The following is an 18,616-nucleotide window of genomic DNA, read 5'->3' on the forward strand; positions in this document are numbered from 1 at the left end:
GATTTTATACAGACATTCGTGGTTCCCAGAAGGTGACTCTGACTTTTCATCTTGCACCACTGTGAGGTTCACTTTTCTGGTCCTTTGAGTTTTCATCTAGTGTCACCATCAGGTCAAAATAAAAAAAATGTATCACACACTTTATGACCTGCAACACTGATTCCCATCAGCCTCTGCTGTACTCTACATTACGTGTTGATTGGCATTGGCATGCAAACAAACTCACATTTGGTGACCAGGGTAAACGCTACACTTAGCTCAGCACGTAAGCATTGTCAGTATGAGCATGTTAGCATGCTAATGTTTGCATTTAGCTCCGAGCACCTGCTGTGCTTTCAGTTCTAATGCTTGTGATTGTGTCGTGATGACAATAAAAATAATTATTTGCTAAGAAGAAGAATCACTCAACCTAAAACAAAAAACAAACCAAAACATGTCGGCCTGTTGCTGGCACAAGTCGTCAGAGTCATCAGGGTACATCATCTGGGAACCACGAATGTCTGTACATATGCCAATTCACTGAGCGGTTGTTTGAAAAATGATCCAACTCTACTTTTACAGCGCTCTGCCGGGACAGCCAGACCAACTGAGAGAGAGGGGTGGGGGGGATCACAGAGCTCCCACTCTGTTTACATTTTCACACACCAACCACCACCTAAAATAATATATACATTTATGCTGTGTTTGCTCTTATTGACTTAGTATTGTATTGAAAAGTGAAGATAACACGGCCTCAACACTATATGGGACTAAATAACTATGCTGCTATGATGTGACATGACTACACATAATGTGATTCATTCTGGAATTAATGTCACACCTCTGGCGGCCATATTGGAGGAACTCCCCTGTGGGGATGGAACCGAACTGAATACAAAAATAAATAATTCATTTATTCATATTTTTAGTTTAGTGGAACTAAATCCTATAATTAGTGTTCTTTGTTGTGTTTTTACACTTTAATTTAGTCGTTTATTATTTAAATAAATAGTAGTTCACTAACTCTGATGGTTACATCATAGCCACATGAATGATGTAAGTCTTGTGACCTTTGTCCTCTTGACTTGGTAATGACATTCCTTGCTTTTTCTTATATATTACACATACAGCGATGAAACAAATATTGTAGGTGAGAAATAATTAGTGTTATGAAATAAGGAATTAATTAAAAAAGTAAAACTATTTGAGACATTAAGGACCGACATTATTCAATAAGCAGATTTAGCCAAATAAATGTATCAGATTTGAAAGTAAAATCTTTATAACTGTAACTAGCAATTTTCGTGATATTGCGTAGTACCTCAATATCATAATTAAGTACACTACAGGAGAGAAAATGGACTGAGAAGTACTCAGATCTGTAGCAATGTTACAGTATAGTAGTACTTTCTCCTTTAAACCTTTAAAATATAGATTGAGAGCATTAATTCATGTTTACAAGGTTTACTGCGATAATAAAACAAGAGAGAAGTAATTTTCTCATAGACTTCTATACAATCAGAGAGGAGTCCCCCCCTGATAGCCAGCAGAGAGAGAATGACAGTTTAATGCACTTCGCGTTGCCGCTCTCCATAGGCATAAACGATCTTTGTCTTCCTGACGTCATCGCGGGTGAAGGCGGGGTCAGCGTCTCCTTCCACGATGGGAGATGTGTAGTACCGACAGCGGAGGTCGTCGCGGATTGGTCGGCGGGCCGGACTGCAGTAGCGGTATATAATCTGTGAATGCGCAGGAGAGCGGCAGCTGGAGGTCTGCGGCGCACATGTACGGAAGAACGGAGGATAAAGAGGCTGTAGACAAAGCTACGGCATGAGAGCGTGAGAGGAGGACCAGAACCCCGGACTCGTATCTTCTCCCTTTATCTCGCCGGCGGAGCGCGCGGAAAGCCGCGTCACCGAACCCGATATCTGCGTGAGTAACCTTCATCTTTCTAAATAGAGCGCAATGTAAAGCGGCGCCTGCGTGAAGCGCGCGACGGACCGTGTTCCGACGGAGTGGTGTTTAAGCTTTACGTCTCACGGTGAACGTGCGTTAACGGTTTCCGGTGAGTGCAGGTCTGCGTGTCCTCAGCTCACACTGACGTGATGGTGTGAGTCATGCAGCCGGACGGTGGGCGGGTGGTCTCCGCTGCAGACTGGTTACATACCAGTAATGCACAGTTTCTCCGCTGCAGTTTCGTAACATACCAGTAATACACTGGGTGACTGGTTACTAGTCAGGATGCTCAATCTCTATTTTGGATTTAAATATAATGTGTTCAATCTTTCTAACCAATTCCTATTTGTATGAAACAGTTGGTGTACTACGCTACTTATATAAAATGTGGAAAATATATAATAATACTATAATACATAATAAAGACTATAGACTTAACTCAACTCAACAAAGCATCGCATGCATAAAAGAATCGATTATTTCTTCCACACACTTTGTTTCTTCCTGTGACTGGTTACACCAGTAATACAGTGTTTCTCCTTGTGACTGGTTACATACCAGTAATACAATGTTTCTCTCTGTGACTGGTTACATACCAGTAACACACTGGAAACTGGCACAGTTGGCACACACCCCTGGCACACACCTCAAAAACTCACTATATAACAGGGTTATTGAGTTTAATTACTGAAAATGAATTTAGCAGCTGATTTATCAAAAAGTGCTGTGTCATTATTGTAACATGTGTGTGTGGTTGATGAGTCATGTTGAGGGATTAAAGCCAGCAACATTGCTGCCAACTTGGCTCATTAAGGAAAACTTTCTAATCAAACAAACATTTTGAAAGTCATTTTGGATGATGATGACGATGTCTGAGAGGATGAATCGGTTTGTTTTATTTAAACATTCTGAATCAAAAACAGCTTTGTGATTCTGTTTTGAAGTGAATCAAACAATCACTGTAAATGAGGAACTTTAACGCTTTCTGCCATTAGGAAGAAAGAATTAAGGAAAACTAATGATCCTGTCAAATCAGGACCACAAGGAAAGTGGGCCAGTGGGGCTGCACGTAGCCATGTACAGTGTGTGTGTGTGTGTGTGTGTGTGTGTGTGTGTGTGTGTGTGTGTGTGTGTGTGTGTGTGTGTGTGTGTGTGTGTGTGTGTGTGTGTGTGTGTCTGGGCTCGCTGCCAACTGCTCTGCTCTTATGTAACCTCTTTATCTTTCCAGTTACTTTTCCCTCTCACTTACTCCGCCCTCCCCCCTCCCCCTTTCGCTCACTCCACATTTTACTTACTGTATCCGTGAGTAAGCATGACTCTGCAGATTGTTGAAGGGCTAGAGGTGGCGTGGCTCTCAGCTCGCCGCACCCATCCATCTGCGAGTGTGAGATCACGGTGGATGTTTTAATCCTGCGTGCTTTCTTCCATTCGTTGTGTTTTTGTGTCTTTTTGTGCAGCAAGTCTCTGCAATATCACAATATGAACCTCCAGACCCCTTATTGGTTATCGGTCTCCCGGATTAGTAATTATCGGTATCGGCCATGAAAAAAGCTACATCAGTCGACCCCTGACTAATTCAACAACAGAAAATATATCATAAATGAAATTCATTGAATCAGATAAATGAATTGACTTAAAGAGTAAATTAATTTTCTTAAAGACGTCGTGTCGACTTTTCTGTGATGATTTTAAGGTCAAAAGGCCGATGTGACGTCACAACGATTTGTTATATGTAAATGTATTAAAGAAATGTGATCAGACGAGTTTAAATGTAATAAAGAATTGTTAAATGGGTTGAAACATTTTAGGAACACAAAAACCTACTTTTTGAGGAGTTCATGAAGACGTCACTCTGAACTTTAAGAGTTAACGATGGGGAAGGAACTGGCTTCTTAAAAACCGCCGTGCACTGAAGGCTGGCGTCAGATTTCGGGCCAGATTTGCAATCTTTTGTACTTCCCCTTTCGGTTAGTTCCTCATTCGTAAGGTAATGGAAATCATTAGAATAAGGGAAAAAATTGCGATTTCCAGGCCCGGAGAATTTTTGAGAAGTCATTTTATTGTTTTTTAATTTCTTGTTTATCATTTTAATCTTGCTGTTCATGTATTCTATCTTTCAACTTAGTATTTTATTTTCTCTCCATGACACACTTTGTGCTTTGTTTTGATAAGTGCTCTAGAAATAAACTTGCACTAGCACTGTAGTTGGTTTGAGCAGTTAGCTGCAAGCTGCCGGCTCAGCCGTCGCCATGTTGGGAGCCAATAGGAATGCCAGTGTCGCATGTTTCACTTTTAACATTTGAGCACTTCGGCTTCTCTGTTAAACGGGAACGAAACAAACTACTGTTGGAAGGTGAAGGCAAAAAGTGGGCGTTCTTGTCTGGTGAAATGTGAATCTTTGTGCCATTAATTTTGTCAAAAACTTGGCTTCAAAAGAAGCGAGTGTGAATCATGTGAAGTATGATCTGACTGTGTGTGTGTGTGTGTGTGTGTGTGTGTGTGTGTGTGTGTGTGTGTGTGTGTGTGTGTGTGTGTGTGTGTGTGTGTGTGTGTGTGTGTGTGTGTGTGTGTGTTTGCGGTCACCATATCTGAGTCTTTGTTTAATCGAGGTCATGCTGTTAAACTCATGAGGTCAGACAGGGGATGTGTGTGAGTGTGTGTGTCAGTGTGTCAATGGAAATGTACAGACGGATTGACCTTTGTGACCGGACTCTCTCTCTCTCTAAAAGTGGTGTTAATGGAAATCAACTTTATGTTTGTTTGGCTAATATATTAATAATAATCATTTCTTTCCCTCCTCAGTCAAAATGGATCTCCATGACAAAGAAATCGTCACTGGAGAGACTTTGCCCGTGGTGATCATCGGTAAGAAAAGCACGCTGTTGTCACATGAGAAGCCTTAAAATAGGAGAAGCGGCTACATTTACACATCACTAACTAGGAAACTGTCTTTTCCTACCTCCATAAAACCCCCTGAACTGTTCACACTCAACCTCATTACCAAGTAACTGAAGTCGACACAAAGCTGTTGCAGCACGCTCTGTTGTTCCGGCTCAAGTGCAACCGGACGAAAGTAAAAATAATAAATAAATAAATACACACATCACAAAATTTGTATCTTTTTCTTATCTTATACTTGGGAGCAAATGATGCCAGATGTCATATTGTTCAACCAGGAAAATAGATGAAGAATACAGAAAGGCGTGTTTTTTTTTTGTCCCGCTGCCATAGAAGGATCATAAAAACAGCTGTGCAGTTTGAGTTATATAACCCCACCCCCCACAAAAAAAAAGAAAAAAACAACAGACTTGCCTTAAAGTTTTGTGCAACGCCGCGTCGCCCTGCGGCGGATGATGTCAACACTTTCTGAGACACTGTTCTATTTCATAATGGTTGCATAACTCTTTTTCTTAACACAGATTGAACACTTAACATATTTGAGGGCAGCAACATAAAAGAAAGGACTCAATGTCCCTTTTTAAAAACTATTTGAAAGTGACAGTGTGATATCCCTGAGTCATCGTGAGCAGGCGAACAAGACTTTTTACTGCGTGCACGTGTCATTGTGTGCCGTTCAGATCTGCAAAGTCATGCTGCCGTCCGGATTAGATTTGTGCCATTCTCAGTCAGCGGATATATATTATTTTACCTGTAGCTGTTTCTTTTGCGCACTTGTTTTCAAAGAGTGGCTTTTATTTTTATTTTAGACAGATCTTTTTTTTTTCCGTTCATACACGATGAGGTTGAGAATGTAGGAGTCAATCACAGAAGGCGATTTAAAAAAAAAAAAACACTCACAATAAGTTGATCGTAGTGAATTTCCTTTATCCGGATAATCGTTATTATGTGTGGTATTTTTAAATGTATTTATTACTTTATTTATTGACCATATGATCATCTTATCTAAGATTATTTAATTGTTTTTCACTAAAAAAGGATATTCAATAAAAACATATGTGATTCATATCTGTGATGTGAAAAATATCTTTTTTTTTTTAAACAAAATTTCAAGTGATTCCACAATGTTTAAGAGTAAAAACATATTTTAATGATGATCTGAATATCAATGAAAAACCTATCTAGCTCGCTACAACGGTGAAGAAATGATTTTAAAAATACAGGATATAAAATTGTTATTTGTGTGTGTGTGTGTGAGAGAGAGAGAGAGAGAGAGACAACAAAATAGGAACACACACAGCTTCACAACTGTGTGTTTTGAGTGTATAACAAACTCATTGCTTAGCGACTCCAACCTGATACTGAACCCCCCCCGTCTGTTTCTCAGGTAACGGCCCGTCGGGGATCTGTCTGTCATACCTGTTGTCAGGTTACACCCCGTACCTGTCGCCGGGGGCGTCACACCCCAACCCCCTGCTGCACAGCAAGCTGAGGGAGCAGCCTCACCTGTCGCTGCTGGAGCAGGTAACGCATGCGGACGCGTTCACGTGCAGCAGGTTGTTATGAAACAAAGCCAACAAAGGGGGTTCATGAATGTGAATGTGTCCAGGATCTGGAGTACCTGTGTGAGGGGTTGGAGGGCCGATCGTCAAACCCCGTGGCCGTGCTCTTTGATTCGCTGCTGCTCCCCGACAGCGACTTTGGACTGGACCACACATCTCCGCTGGAGTGGCGATACGAGCCGGAGCGAGCCATCCCTCACCTGGTGCTGGGGAAGGGTCCGCCCGGAGGAGCATGGCATGTACGGAGCCAGATTATTGATTATCTCCGGATTATTGATTGTGTCGGGGATGAGTTTTTGTGAGTTTACATTGCAGGAATGTTTTATTCATAAAAATGTGTGTACTTGCCCTCTGACTGCACCACAGAACAGGAATAATATGAACCACCAAACAGGTTGTTTTCCACTATTATATATCTTTGTTTATTCAATTTTAATTGGCAGTGATATCTTGAAAGTATTCCATTTAAAATATCTTGAATATCCTGCTCAAAACCCATGAACTCATCAGGGTCTTTATTCTGCCGCGACATGTGAATTTACTTAGCAGACGTTATGCTAATGTGTGCAAATAAGCATCGTTCTCCCAGCCAGCTGCTTATTTGCACACGCTGACTGCAGCCCAACTTGTGAATAGACAGGATAGAGTGTAAACAATGGAGCAGATCACAGATGATTTTATTTATGGTGTGTTTGTACTGTTCCCAGGCTATGGAGGGCTCCATGCTAACGCTGAGCCTGGCTAACTGGATGGAGCTCCCCGGACTCAAACTGAAGGACTGGATGAGAGAGAAGCGCAGGTCTGTCCTCAGTCAGCTGATGTATTACTCAGACTCAGACATTGCTGCTCACCTCATGCGTTACTCCCAAGTTTGTTTTTCAAATGAGCCAGCTGATTTTTATCTCCACCTTTCCTTCCTGGAACCTTTTTATAGCTCCTCCTCTGCACAGCCTGACTGAACCCTGCCTGCTCCAGGCTCGTCTAAACGAGCTGAACTGACTGTTCAGCTCGTTTAGACGTATATTTTACTAACAATAGGTGTGCAACTCTTTGTCTCCCTCTCAGCTGTCAGCTTTTTAAATTGTTATCTACATTTATTGTAATTAATTGATTCAATTGCAAATTAATTATAATAATGATCTTTGTTCCAGAAATGTTCGGAATGACCGTGCCACGCCAGCAGAGATCGCCTCCTACTACCAACACTACGTTTCCCAGATGTCCCTTGAGCAGAGCTTTGCCTGCGGGACCACCGTCACCTCGGTAACCAGGCAGCCTGGCAACCAGGAGGGGTCGCCGCCATGCTGGCGAGTGACGGGACTGCAGCGCAGAGAGGGGGAGGAGCTAGGTACAGTGAGAGAAAACACTCGTATCCAACCATTTTATTTTGTTATTGAGTGTCCGATTTCACGCTGCCGCATTCATGTGAGTGCATTGGGATCGTGATGGAGCAGGCAGGATCCTTTATGTCAAATATTTGTGCAAAATCATTTGTGTTAATAATTTCGCAGACAAGTAAGTTGCACGTCGGCTGGTTGTGGGACGATAAAATAAATGATTTAGCTGCAATTTAATTACAATGAACGGATAAAAGAGATGTTAGGTCTGTCTGCAAGCAAACATTGTTTTCTGAATGGAGTCTGGATTGATGGGTGCTGGGTAGGGCTGAATGATATGAGGAAAATATCTAATTGCGATTTTCCTGACAGATATTGCGATGTGAATTGCGATTTAGCCACATTTTTTAAAGACAAGCTTTAGTTTCAGTTCAGGCGTAATACTTCACATTACATATGGCAACTATTTTCAGGTGCCCTGATCGCTTGTCTTATTGTGTTGTATAGCTTGGGGATGTCTGTGAACATAAAATGATTCTGTGAAGGTTAAACCTTGGATTTAGGTGGTGAATAAGTTGTAGGGAGTCAGGTTTCTCCACAGTGTAAACAGGGATCTAGTCCATGCTAATGCCATCACCTACACCCTTGTTTATTTTTGTGTTTCTGGTCACTTGACACAATATTTACGTTGCTGATCAAATAGAGTTGGTAGAGCAGGCTGCCTCTGTTTCTGTCTTGTTGCTGGTTGACTTTTCAGACAAACACTTTTGTGGTATCCTGTTAAATGAACACCATCTCTTAACGTTAGACAGGCAGGACTGATGACGTTAGCTTCCTAGCTATGCCATTAACGTTATCGTTTATTATTAGCCGCTAGTTTAATGATGCAAACCGTTTAAAACTTCAATGTTCAACAGGAGCTTTACTGAATCTAGGAAGTCACCATGAAGACCAGGGAGTTGGCCTTTTTAAGACGCTTCCCCAACTTCGCCCACTTTAGCATCGGCTTGTTGACGTCCTTTAGCCTTTCCCTGCTAGTCCCAGTCCTAGTGCTAGGCTATGCTAACACTGTTGCTGCTCCATCAACACTGGAATTAACGTCGTCTAGACATTAACACGGCAGCAACCTTGTTATTTGTGCCGTAGACAGTCTCTGGTTTCTCCGCACAGTCTGGTCTCTAGACTAATGTGAGGTTCTATGGTAGAGCTCTGGGGGACCACAGACCGCTACGATACGAGAATCTCAACACTGATAGGCCTGCTTAGCATGTTGTCTAACAATGAAATAAGGTGCCACATATTGAACTTCCTGTTTCCTCCCTCTTCCTCCTCCTCATCTCAGACGGTTCTGCTGTATCAGAGGAGGTGCCCTTCTCCATGTTGGCCCACAACGTGGTGTTGGCAACGGGGACCCACGACATCCCAGCCCGGCTCGGCGTGGAGGGCGAGTCCCTGCCTTACGTCTGCCACTCTTTCTGGGAGCTGGAGGCGTCTATCACCCGTGGCGAACTCGACCAATTGTCAGACCCCGTGCTGGTGGTAGGGGCGGGGCTTACGGCAGCCGATGCGGTACTGGCCGCCCACCATCTCAACACGCCCGTCTACCACGTCTTCAGACGCTCGGTCGCCGACCCTGGCGTCATCTTCAACCAGTTGCCCAAAATGCTTTACCCAGAGTACCACAAGGTGACGAGAGCAATTTAATTGAAATGATTCAGTCTTTGCACCAGCAAATAATTACTTGATCATCCAAATGATTTACGATTCATTCCCGGCTGATTGACCAATGCATTACTGCACCATTTGATGCACCAACAGAAGCTTCAGGCTTCAGACTTCAGGCCTCAGCATGTTACTCACATTTTTCACATTTTCCTACCTCCGGCCTCCAGGTTCACCAGATGATGACTCAGCAGCAGCACCAGCCGGGCCCTCCACTAAGGGACCACGCCCAGAACCTCCATGACCCCTCCACGCCTTCCTCCCTCCCTCCTTCCTCCTCCACCCCCTCCTCATCCTCCTCCTCCTACCCGGGTTACCTGAGCTTCCCACGCCACAGGGTTGTGGCGTTCCGACCCGACCGGAAGTGCGTTCTGGAGTCAGACTCTGGCCAGCGTACCGTGGTCCAGATCTCCAAGGCGCTGGTTCTGATCGGCGCCCATCCCAACCTTTCGTTTTTGGGTGACAATGGCCGTCCGCTCGGCATCTACCCCAAGGAGACAATCACGTGCCGGAGGAACCCCGTCGAGGTTGACCCGTTCACGAACAAGGTGGTGGCGGCGGACGGGCCGGGCATGTACGCCATGGGGCCGTTAGTGGGCGAAAATTTTGTCAGGTTCCTCAAAGGCGGAGCGCTGGCCATCGCCAGCGACCTCGCCAAGACACAGAGGGAGGCAGAAAGGCATTTGACCACAGACAGATTTGTGGACAGATGGGTGGACAGACAGGTGACTACACAGACGGAAGACGAGGTTTGTGTTATGGATTCGTAGCCAGCAAACCGAAAGACTCTGATCTGATCCACCGAGACAGAAAGTCCCTAAATTCTCCAGAAAGGAGTGGACTCGGCGGCTAGACTTACACTGGTTGCGATGGATATCTACTGTAAGTTATGTAAGAGTAAGAATGAGACACTGAAATGATGGATGTATTAAGATATGAAGCTGCACGTTCAAGGAAGGCCGTAAACTCCACCAGCACTTTGTGATGTTTCACACCAGGATTGAAACCTGAATTTGCATACAGGTGTAAAATTCTGGGCAGTTTTTTTTTTTACTTGACGATCCTCTAAAGAATTGTGATCACAATATGTACTTTTACAGAAACAGGAAAAGACTTGTGTGTCAGTGCCACCTGGTGGTCAATGACGATAATGCAGTGTTGCTGCTAATGTGGATAATCAGCTAAAATCAGCTGATCAGACCGACTGTAGTTTGATCTTCATCTGGCAGGTAAACAGGTTTATGTATATCCTTATTATTTTCCAGGCTTACACAACCAAACATACAAGTTTATAACCTGTAAATATGTAAAATGTTTCAAACTTTATGAGTTGATGAGGACCGACACAAACCGAGGAGGAGATCTGGAAAGTGTGGAAAGAAGGAATCATGATGGTTTGGAGCAGTTAGTTCTGGCTCTCTGGTTCACTGCAGTAACTTATGGTTAAAGTTTAACCAATCGGCATCACAGGTGACCAAAAACAGCCTCGCTCTTTACAGTTTACGAAGGTGATGATTAACACGTTTCCGTAGTTACGGTGTTTGATTGAACACTACACTGTCACGTTTTTTTTTTTTTTTTCACAAAACAAACTGTTTCTTCTCATCATTCTCCATGTTCATCCGTACAAACTTTTTTTAATGTGGTGCTTTATTTTTCTATGTCGTCATGAGTTTTAGTCATGTAACTGTACTTTCCTGATATCTTTGTAAATTTACAATGATAATGAAAAAGCGTTTATAACAAGAGAAACATCTATTTTTTCTTTTTCTATAATTCCACTCGTTGAAAATGTCAGAGTTCGACAGAGTTCATACCATAATGTAAAGTTGAATGAATCTGGTTTTTGTATTAATGTTATTTCCATGTGAATCTGCCACTTCTGTAACCTGTAACAGTAATGGCGGGAATTCTCTTCTGTGTGAGAGAAAACGCTTTATTTAAGTGTTATCAGCAGAAAACGTATAATTCTGGTTTGTTTAATCAGGACGAGACGAGAGGCTCCTGCACAAACGCAGAGTTTGACACTAATTCATCAATTCATCGTTATTTCTGTTGAATATTAATCCCAATACAAATAAGGTTTAACCTAACTGCTCTTTAGCTCATTAGCACGTTGTTGCATCAATAATTTACTTTTCTCGTGTGCTATTTGATCCTCAGTCTAAAATGTTTGTTTTGTTGTTGCATTAGTCAAAGCAACTCATTGAAATAGTCCGCTTTAAAAGTAATAAATAATATAACTGCAGCTTGTACCTGAGCACTCTTCAAAATAAGACTTTTATTTTAATTAATGGTAAATAACCATTTAAAATTAAGCCAAATTTACATACATGCAGAAAACAAACGTTCACTCGACCTAAAGTGACTACTTGATGGACCCGGTTTGAATTAAAATGTCAACGTGTGACCACCATCAGAGAGCATCCCGCATACTTATTCATGTGTGTATTTATTTAAGGGTTAATAGATTTATTGTGTTTCAATTCAACACTCGATGCCTGAAAGCTGACGGAGAACTGTAATCTGCAGCGGTGCCTTATTCATTATTCACACAAGTAGATTTAATTTCACTTTTCACACTTGTTTGTATAAATGGGGGGATTTCATGTATGATTTCTGATAAGTTTCCATCTGTATCAACACTCAAAACTAGGTTTTTCTATTTTCATTTGTCTGTGGGTTTCTATTAAAAATGCTTTTTTTCAAATACGTTGTTCTCTTTTTCTCTAAAGTATTAGCAACATGTTCCTCTCCGTCTCTGAAATCACAGTCTATCATCTCATTTGTATACAACATCGGTTCTGGCACCCAGCAACAGAGCAAGATGAAGATGTGTAACTGAAGCCTATACTCTGAGGTGATTCGTGTTTGCTTCCAGCTAAAACCACAGCGTAACCATGATCTCAGCTGTTAAACGGTTTGCACAATATTCAGAGCAACGATATAGCAGCTAACAACCGTGTTCTATGTAAAGATATAGTGACTAATGTCTGAGTCAGGGAAACAACGTTAGTTCTGTCAGCACCGTTACAGTTGGTTGCACTATTAGCACCGTTAGCTGCTAGTCGCTGGCTCAGCCTTCACAATGCAGAGAGCTGTGTGGAGGAAATAGATACGCTCTGAATTCTGTATCACGCGCCTTTAAATTCTCATGCTTAAAAATCACAACACATTCAAATTAAATTCAATTGAATTTTATTAATAGTGTCATAACACAATAGTTATCTCAGGACACTTGTGTAATCCCACAGGCACATAAAGAACGTGGCTGCAGCTGAAAATTAAACATATGAATATTGCGCTAATAAGTAGACTAACATATTGATTTAAGCATATTTTACATATCATACAGAGTAAATATAAGCGGCTATTTCAACACAGAAATGTGCTGTGGTACTCAGTATTGGTATTTTGAATTATCCATGTCCAAATAAACCTGTAAACATTCTTTTGACCATTGTTATGTTTTTTCTGTATTCTGGGTTCATCGAAACATTTTTTAAATTAGAAACAAACAGTGAAGCAGAAGATGTTTCCTTCCTCGAATAGACAGAAGTAAACTGTAAATGTACTTCATCTTAATGATTATTAAATAATTAAATACCTAAACAGGTGCAGGCTGTGCCAAAGGCATCCAGGCAACTCAAATCGTATTTATTGTCAGTTGGTGCTTCTGGCCAGCAGGTGTCGCCGTTGCCTAAATGGAGATACAGCAAAACGCAGCTCCGAGTTAAAGGACTTAATGTTGAACTATTTGGGCTTACAATTTCCTTAAAGTCTGTCTTTACTGTATATATATATCATTTTTTATTTTTACATCAAAATCCAATGTTTATTCTTCCTGGGAAACAAAATGTATGTGATTACATCAGCTAGTACCACTTCCTCCTAACAATACTAACTTTAATTATGTTTTTAAAATATGACCTGAATCTGGACTGAATCTCAAAACATATATATAAATGAATTGTATATTTGTGTTACTAATATGTCACCTAAATTGACCAACAGTAAAAAAAAAAAAAAAAAAGAGTAAAAAGAAGGCTACAACATTTAAGTATTAAGTAAAATGGAAATACTCAGGAACAGTACAAGTACTTCAAGACTATACACTGTACTTGACTAAATGTACTTGGAATTAATGACATTAATGTTTTTTTTTTATTGCTTTAACTTCTGTTTTCTCTTTAACATAAAATACTTTGAACTACATATTAATTATTAAGATACATTCATATAATTATATGATTGTCGTTGCTGCATGTAAATCAAACCACTCACTGAACCGGACCATGGTTTAAAAATAGAACAACTATGATTTATTATTTAATACATGTTATTGCTTTGGTATTATGATGCTTTGGTCTCTACGGAAACCAGCCTGCTGTTTGGTGGTTAAATGATGGTCCCATGATTCAGCAAATCACACACAGACATATACAGACATATACACATACACACGCCCACGCACACAGACACAGACTCACACACAGACGGTGGCATGCTAGTTGCCATGGTGATCAGACTGGTGGGAAGGCTACCATGGCTGTGACTCAGCTTGTTGCCAGGTGAATCCGTTGAATACTTCCTGACTTTGTGTTTATTATATTCTGGTTGCTACACAGTAGAGTAAAATAATTTAAATCAATAAAAAAATATGTATATATATGTTTATAAATATGTGAATATATATTTGTAAAAAATATGTGAATATATATTTATATAAATGAAAAGTGCAAAAAATAAAACTCCTTGACTTTTTTATTTAAATCCTGGCCGGCTGTGGCTAAAGGAAAACGTCTTCTTGACACAAACTGGTTCGTACCAAGAGTTTTCCCACAAGGTCAAGATGGAGGTACAAATGTTTAAACCGTACTGTATTTAAGAAGTGGACGTCGTTATGCGTCACCCATTGGTTTGTGGACTATGGTTTTGAAGCCTCACGTTCAACATTTTGGCTGTTGGCATCTTGGATCTTTTGCAACCAGTGGAGGAAGTGGCCATATTTGGACTGTGCAGGAGCGACGGGTGGATCTGACAAACACAAGCGGCAGAGCGGCACCCGAACAGCAACCTTACTGGATGTGGATTCATCTGGATTCTGGTGTGAAGCTGATAGCTTCATAATTCTTCATAAAAGGTTAAAGTCATCTTAGTAGCGAACTGCATTGGTAGCTGGTAGCAACCTGTCAATCACAAGATAATCCTGCCTTCCAGGTTTTAACCTTTTTTTAATACTTTGCACTGGAAGGCAAAAAGCCTACTGTCAAAGAGAAAAAAAGTTTATCATTAGTTAAATAGTTTTGTTTAATAGCTTAAAATTGTAGTGAGTATGTTTGCTTAGCTTTTGTTTAAATGTGTTTATCTGTTTGTTGTCATGTGCGAGTATTGTGTCAATAAAGTCTTAAGTTAATATATTTTATCCACCTTTTTTTAAAATGTTTTCTTTTACCTTGACTCCGCCCCGCCGGAGCGCCGCGTCGTCAACACACATCATCAAACCTCCTCCATCCACAGACACGCAGCAGCGTCAAGTGAAGCCAATCGGAAACTGTTAGGCTTTCAAAATAAAGGCATCCATTTTTAAATGGTCAGCCATGCAAATAAGCTTGTACAGGTTTTGAATGTACATTAAAATCAGAGGTGGGAAGCAACAAATATTTAATTACTGTACATGCGTAGAATTTTCAGGTATCTGGACTTGTACTCTACTTGAGTATTTACTTTTCTGACAACTTATTACTTTTACTCCCTATATTTTAAAACAAAAATCTGTACTTTCTACTCCTCACATTTTCAAAACAGACTTGTTACTTTAAGTTGAATGCATTTGATGGGAATTATCGATTATTTTTGTTATTATAATAACATGACATGAGATTCAGTTAGCCTTGCAAAAAAGAAAAAGCCAGTAGAAATGTCCTTCATAGGGATACTTTTTACTTAATAATTAGATTACATTTCAGAGCATGTACTTTTTCACTTTTACCTGAGTAAGAAGTTAAATCACTCCTTCTACTTTTACCATTTTTTTAACAAAAGTATACTTGAGTACAGGATGTTTGCACTTTCGTGACATCTGCTATGCTAATGACAATAAAGTTTAATCTCTGTGTCCATTTGGTGATCCAAGGTTATTGACACTATAAAATATGTTATTGTTCTTTACGTGCCTCCAATTGATTTGCTGTTCATAAGGGTCTGCTTGTCAGTCACCCGTAGGGCACTTGTCACTATCCTTGCATTGGTGAAAAGCGCTGTATTTTCTCAATCTCAATTTTGAAGTACTATTTCCATTTTGCGCTGACATATGCCTTTTTCTGCACGCCACAACAGCTTCGGTTACTTTGCAGTTTGAGATTATCGCCAAAAAATATATTAAACAACTTCATTATTATGCATAATTATAGATTAATCCACTGAGCAAATATTTGTTTAAATCAGCTGCTCTTTTACCAGCTGCAACATTAAAAGGCATACATGCACCAGTACTTAAAATCCAGTAAAATAGCCCATTTGCACTGCATAACGAGTACATTTACTTTTGGTGCTTTTATGTATATCTTGAGTCTTATTATCACATAAGTACACATTTGAATGCAGGACATTTTTTATTTCCTCTTATTTGTTTATTAAACCCAAAGGTAAAGTTACAATTCTTTCTAAAGACTGATGATTCTTATAACAGAGTATTTTAAATATATATGTATATATTTTTTACTTAAGTAAAAGATATGAGTACTTCTTCCACCACTACTATCCGAAAAGGAGCACACGCTGCTCAGATGGACTAAAGGCTTTAATTGTGAAACCTTTGGCCGGATGTGCGTTAGCATCGCCTTGGCTATTAGCTAGCTTGCCGCGGTGTCCGAGGACGACACACCGACACTCATTCACTTTAGGTTAGGGCTCCCGATGGAGTAAACTGAAGGAGAAACGGCCGCGTCTCTCGTCGGGAAACAACGTGAAGTCTCTCGAGCTGCGCTTCAGGAAAACACCGTGTGAGAGGTTTGAATCCGAGATAATAGCCGAGTCGATTTATTGAGGTGAAGTAATCGATCGCAGGACTGCGTGTTTTGGAATCGCACACGCACACGCACAGTCACAGGTTGCTAGCGGAGTTGACGCTAACCTAGCTAGCCAAGTTAGCTAGCTGCGGTTAGCTGCCTTCTTCTTTTTTTTTTTTTTACCCGGGACTTCAACCAGCCGCGGCTCAACTAAAATAACTAGCAGACATTTTCGCGGAGAGTCCGCCGTGTGATTCGGGCACGATGTGGTGTTTTTTCGGACGTTTATCAAGTTGGCCGGCTGGTAGCATCGGCTGACGGACGTTAAGTCTCCGTTTCTCTCGACCTGGATTTAAACTCCTGAATGTTTTTCCACTCCTGTTTTTTTTGGGCTGTTTGGTTTTTTTTTTAAAGTGGACTTTGCCCTCGGGGTGTCGTAACCCCCTCCCTCTCCCTTTAAAATAAAAAGGCTCTATTGATTCTTCTGTTGGAGTATTTCAACTGTTTTTTTTTTTCCTGGGAGGTAAAAAGTTTTGGGAAGTTTTTTTCCGAGCGTGTTGGAAAAATGGATGCGGGTATCGAGAAGGAATGCAGCGCCTTGGGAGGGCTCTTCCAGCTCATCATGAACGACATGAAGGTAAAAATACAGTTTATATTGCAAACTTGGTTTGTCTGCTTTGCATATTTAAATTCGCTTGTACATATGTTTTAATTTAATTCTTCTTTTGTCTCTGCTCTTACTTGTGGAGTCTTGCAGTCGTTATAATTTAATTTCTTCTTCCTGTAAAAGTCTTGTACGGTATTATTTTCTACCTAACTGACGCTCGTGAAGGCAACATAGTTTGGAATAGCATGATGAGTGGCTGATCCATTCATTCAATGGAGACTTCCCAACCCGTTTGCACATTTACACTTCCTCAGATATCATGGCTGTTTGCATTTTCGTCCTTTTTCTTTTTTTAAAATCCAGGCTGTAATAACTAATAACTCGTGTTGTTGAGTCATTAAACACAACAGCTACGTTTTATACTAGTTGTTATAATGTTAAATCTAGGTGGGTTTTAAAACAAAAAGACCCAGAAATGAACGAATGAACTTGAGACACGTATTACAATGCAGGTTGTTATTGTCTGGATTTAGGGGGACTGGATGTGAGTGCTGGTGATGTTGTTTGGGTAATGAATGAGCGGAGGTTGGAACTGGAAGTGGGCCATCCGAGAGGGTAACTGAGCTGGATGGGGGTGGATTTTACCAGCTGTGTGCTCTTTGATGTTTGTTGAGCAGGCTGCCCTTTGCTGCCTGTCTGTCTGTCTGTTTCACTACTCTCAGATGTTCATCGTTAGCAGCCTCTACTTTTTAAGTGGGCCCTGAACGCATCTTTTTTTGTCCAAAAACGGGCAGGAAAGGCTCTGGTGGTTGTGGAGTTGCGGTTTAAGCCCCTTTTACGCTGCCTTTTTCCTTCCAGCGAAGGTCGTCTCAGAGGAGAAACGAGGTGAGACCTCAGTGTAAAAGGGGAGAGCCGGGAAGCCGGAACAGAAGGTGACGTTTTGATGACGTTGACCCGAAGAAGATAGAAAAACCAGCAGTTGCAATTGTTTGTATCACCACGCTGTATATGATGCACAACAAACTTTGCTTGAAGTTGTATGTCGTGTACATGTGCACGACGGGTAAAATAAACTCAACTCAGTTCACCTGCCATTGTTGTTTCCCAATTTGTGTGGTAGTGGTAATCGTATTTCCGACACTTATTTAAAGTGATACTACCGTCGCCACCGACGTCTTACATGTCATGCTCTTTCTGGTTCCTCAAAGCTGGGATGCTTGTGGAAAAGAAAACACTGTAGTACTAGTAAACGGTGAAATCGCTGCATATTGAGGGGTCTTCCATCTGTTATTATGGGAGGGGGGGGGGGGGGGTCTCTATACAAACGACTCTTTTTTCAGAACCGGTTTCAGAGCAGATCTGTTTGAGTCCAGCAAAATGCCCACAGTGTTGTCATGTGGAAATGATTGCGACTTATCAAACCCAACATGGTGATTCAGCCATCAAATATAGGAATATTGTGTAAGAGCGGCTCTGCGGCTGACTCACTGAATTTAGAGCAGCCCTGTTGTGTGCACTGCTGCTAGATTTTAGTAATAGTTTATC

At 41.1% G+C, this 18,616-nt stretch overlaps 2 protein-coding genes across 2 annotated transcripts in view; both read left to right on the plus strand.

Moving 5' to 3' along the window:
* The first annotated feature begins 1,681 nt into the window (after positions 1 to 1,681).
* osgn1 (oxidative stress induced growth inhibitor 1) lies at positions 1,682 to 12,164 on the plus strand. The gene is made up of 8 exons (XM_084026970.1): positions 1,682 to 1,911; positions 4,738 to 4,800; positions 6,221 to 6,357; positions 6,443 to 6,634; positions 7,103 to 7,194; positions 7,547 to 7,743; positions 9,075 to 9,418; positions 9,625 to 12,164. Exons 2-8 carry the CDS (start codon positions 4,743 to 4,745, stop codon positions 10,222 to 10,224), a joined length of 1,620 nt encoding a protein of 539 aa, XP_083883096.1. The 5' UTR covers positions 1,682 to 1,911; positions 4,738 to 4,742; the 3' UTR covers positions 10,225 to 12,164.
* A 4,185-nt stretch (positions 12,165 to 16,349) lies between these two features.
* mtss1 (MTSS I-BAR domain containing 1) overlaps positions 16,350 to 18,616 on the plus strand; it is a 43,716-nt gene continuing 41,449 nt past the window's right edge. Inside the window, 1 exon segment of the mRNA XM_084023486.1 lies at positions 16,350 to 17,101. Coding sequence (XP_083879612.1) covers positions 17,030 to 17,101 — 72 coding nt within the window. The 5' untranslated portion in view covers positions 16,350 to 17,029.

Source organism: Eutrigla gurnardus, assembly GCF_963514095.1.
Source record: "Eutrigla gurnardus genome assembly, chromosome: 2".
NCBI classification, from domain to species: Eukaryota; Metazoa; Chordata; class Actinopteri; order Perciformes; family Triglidae; genus Eutrigla; species Eutrigla gurnardus.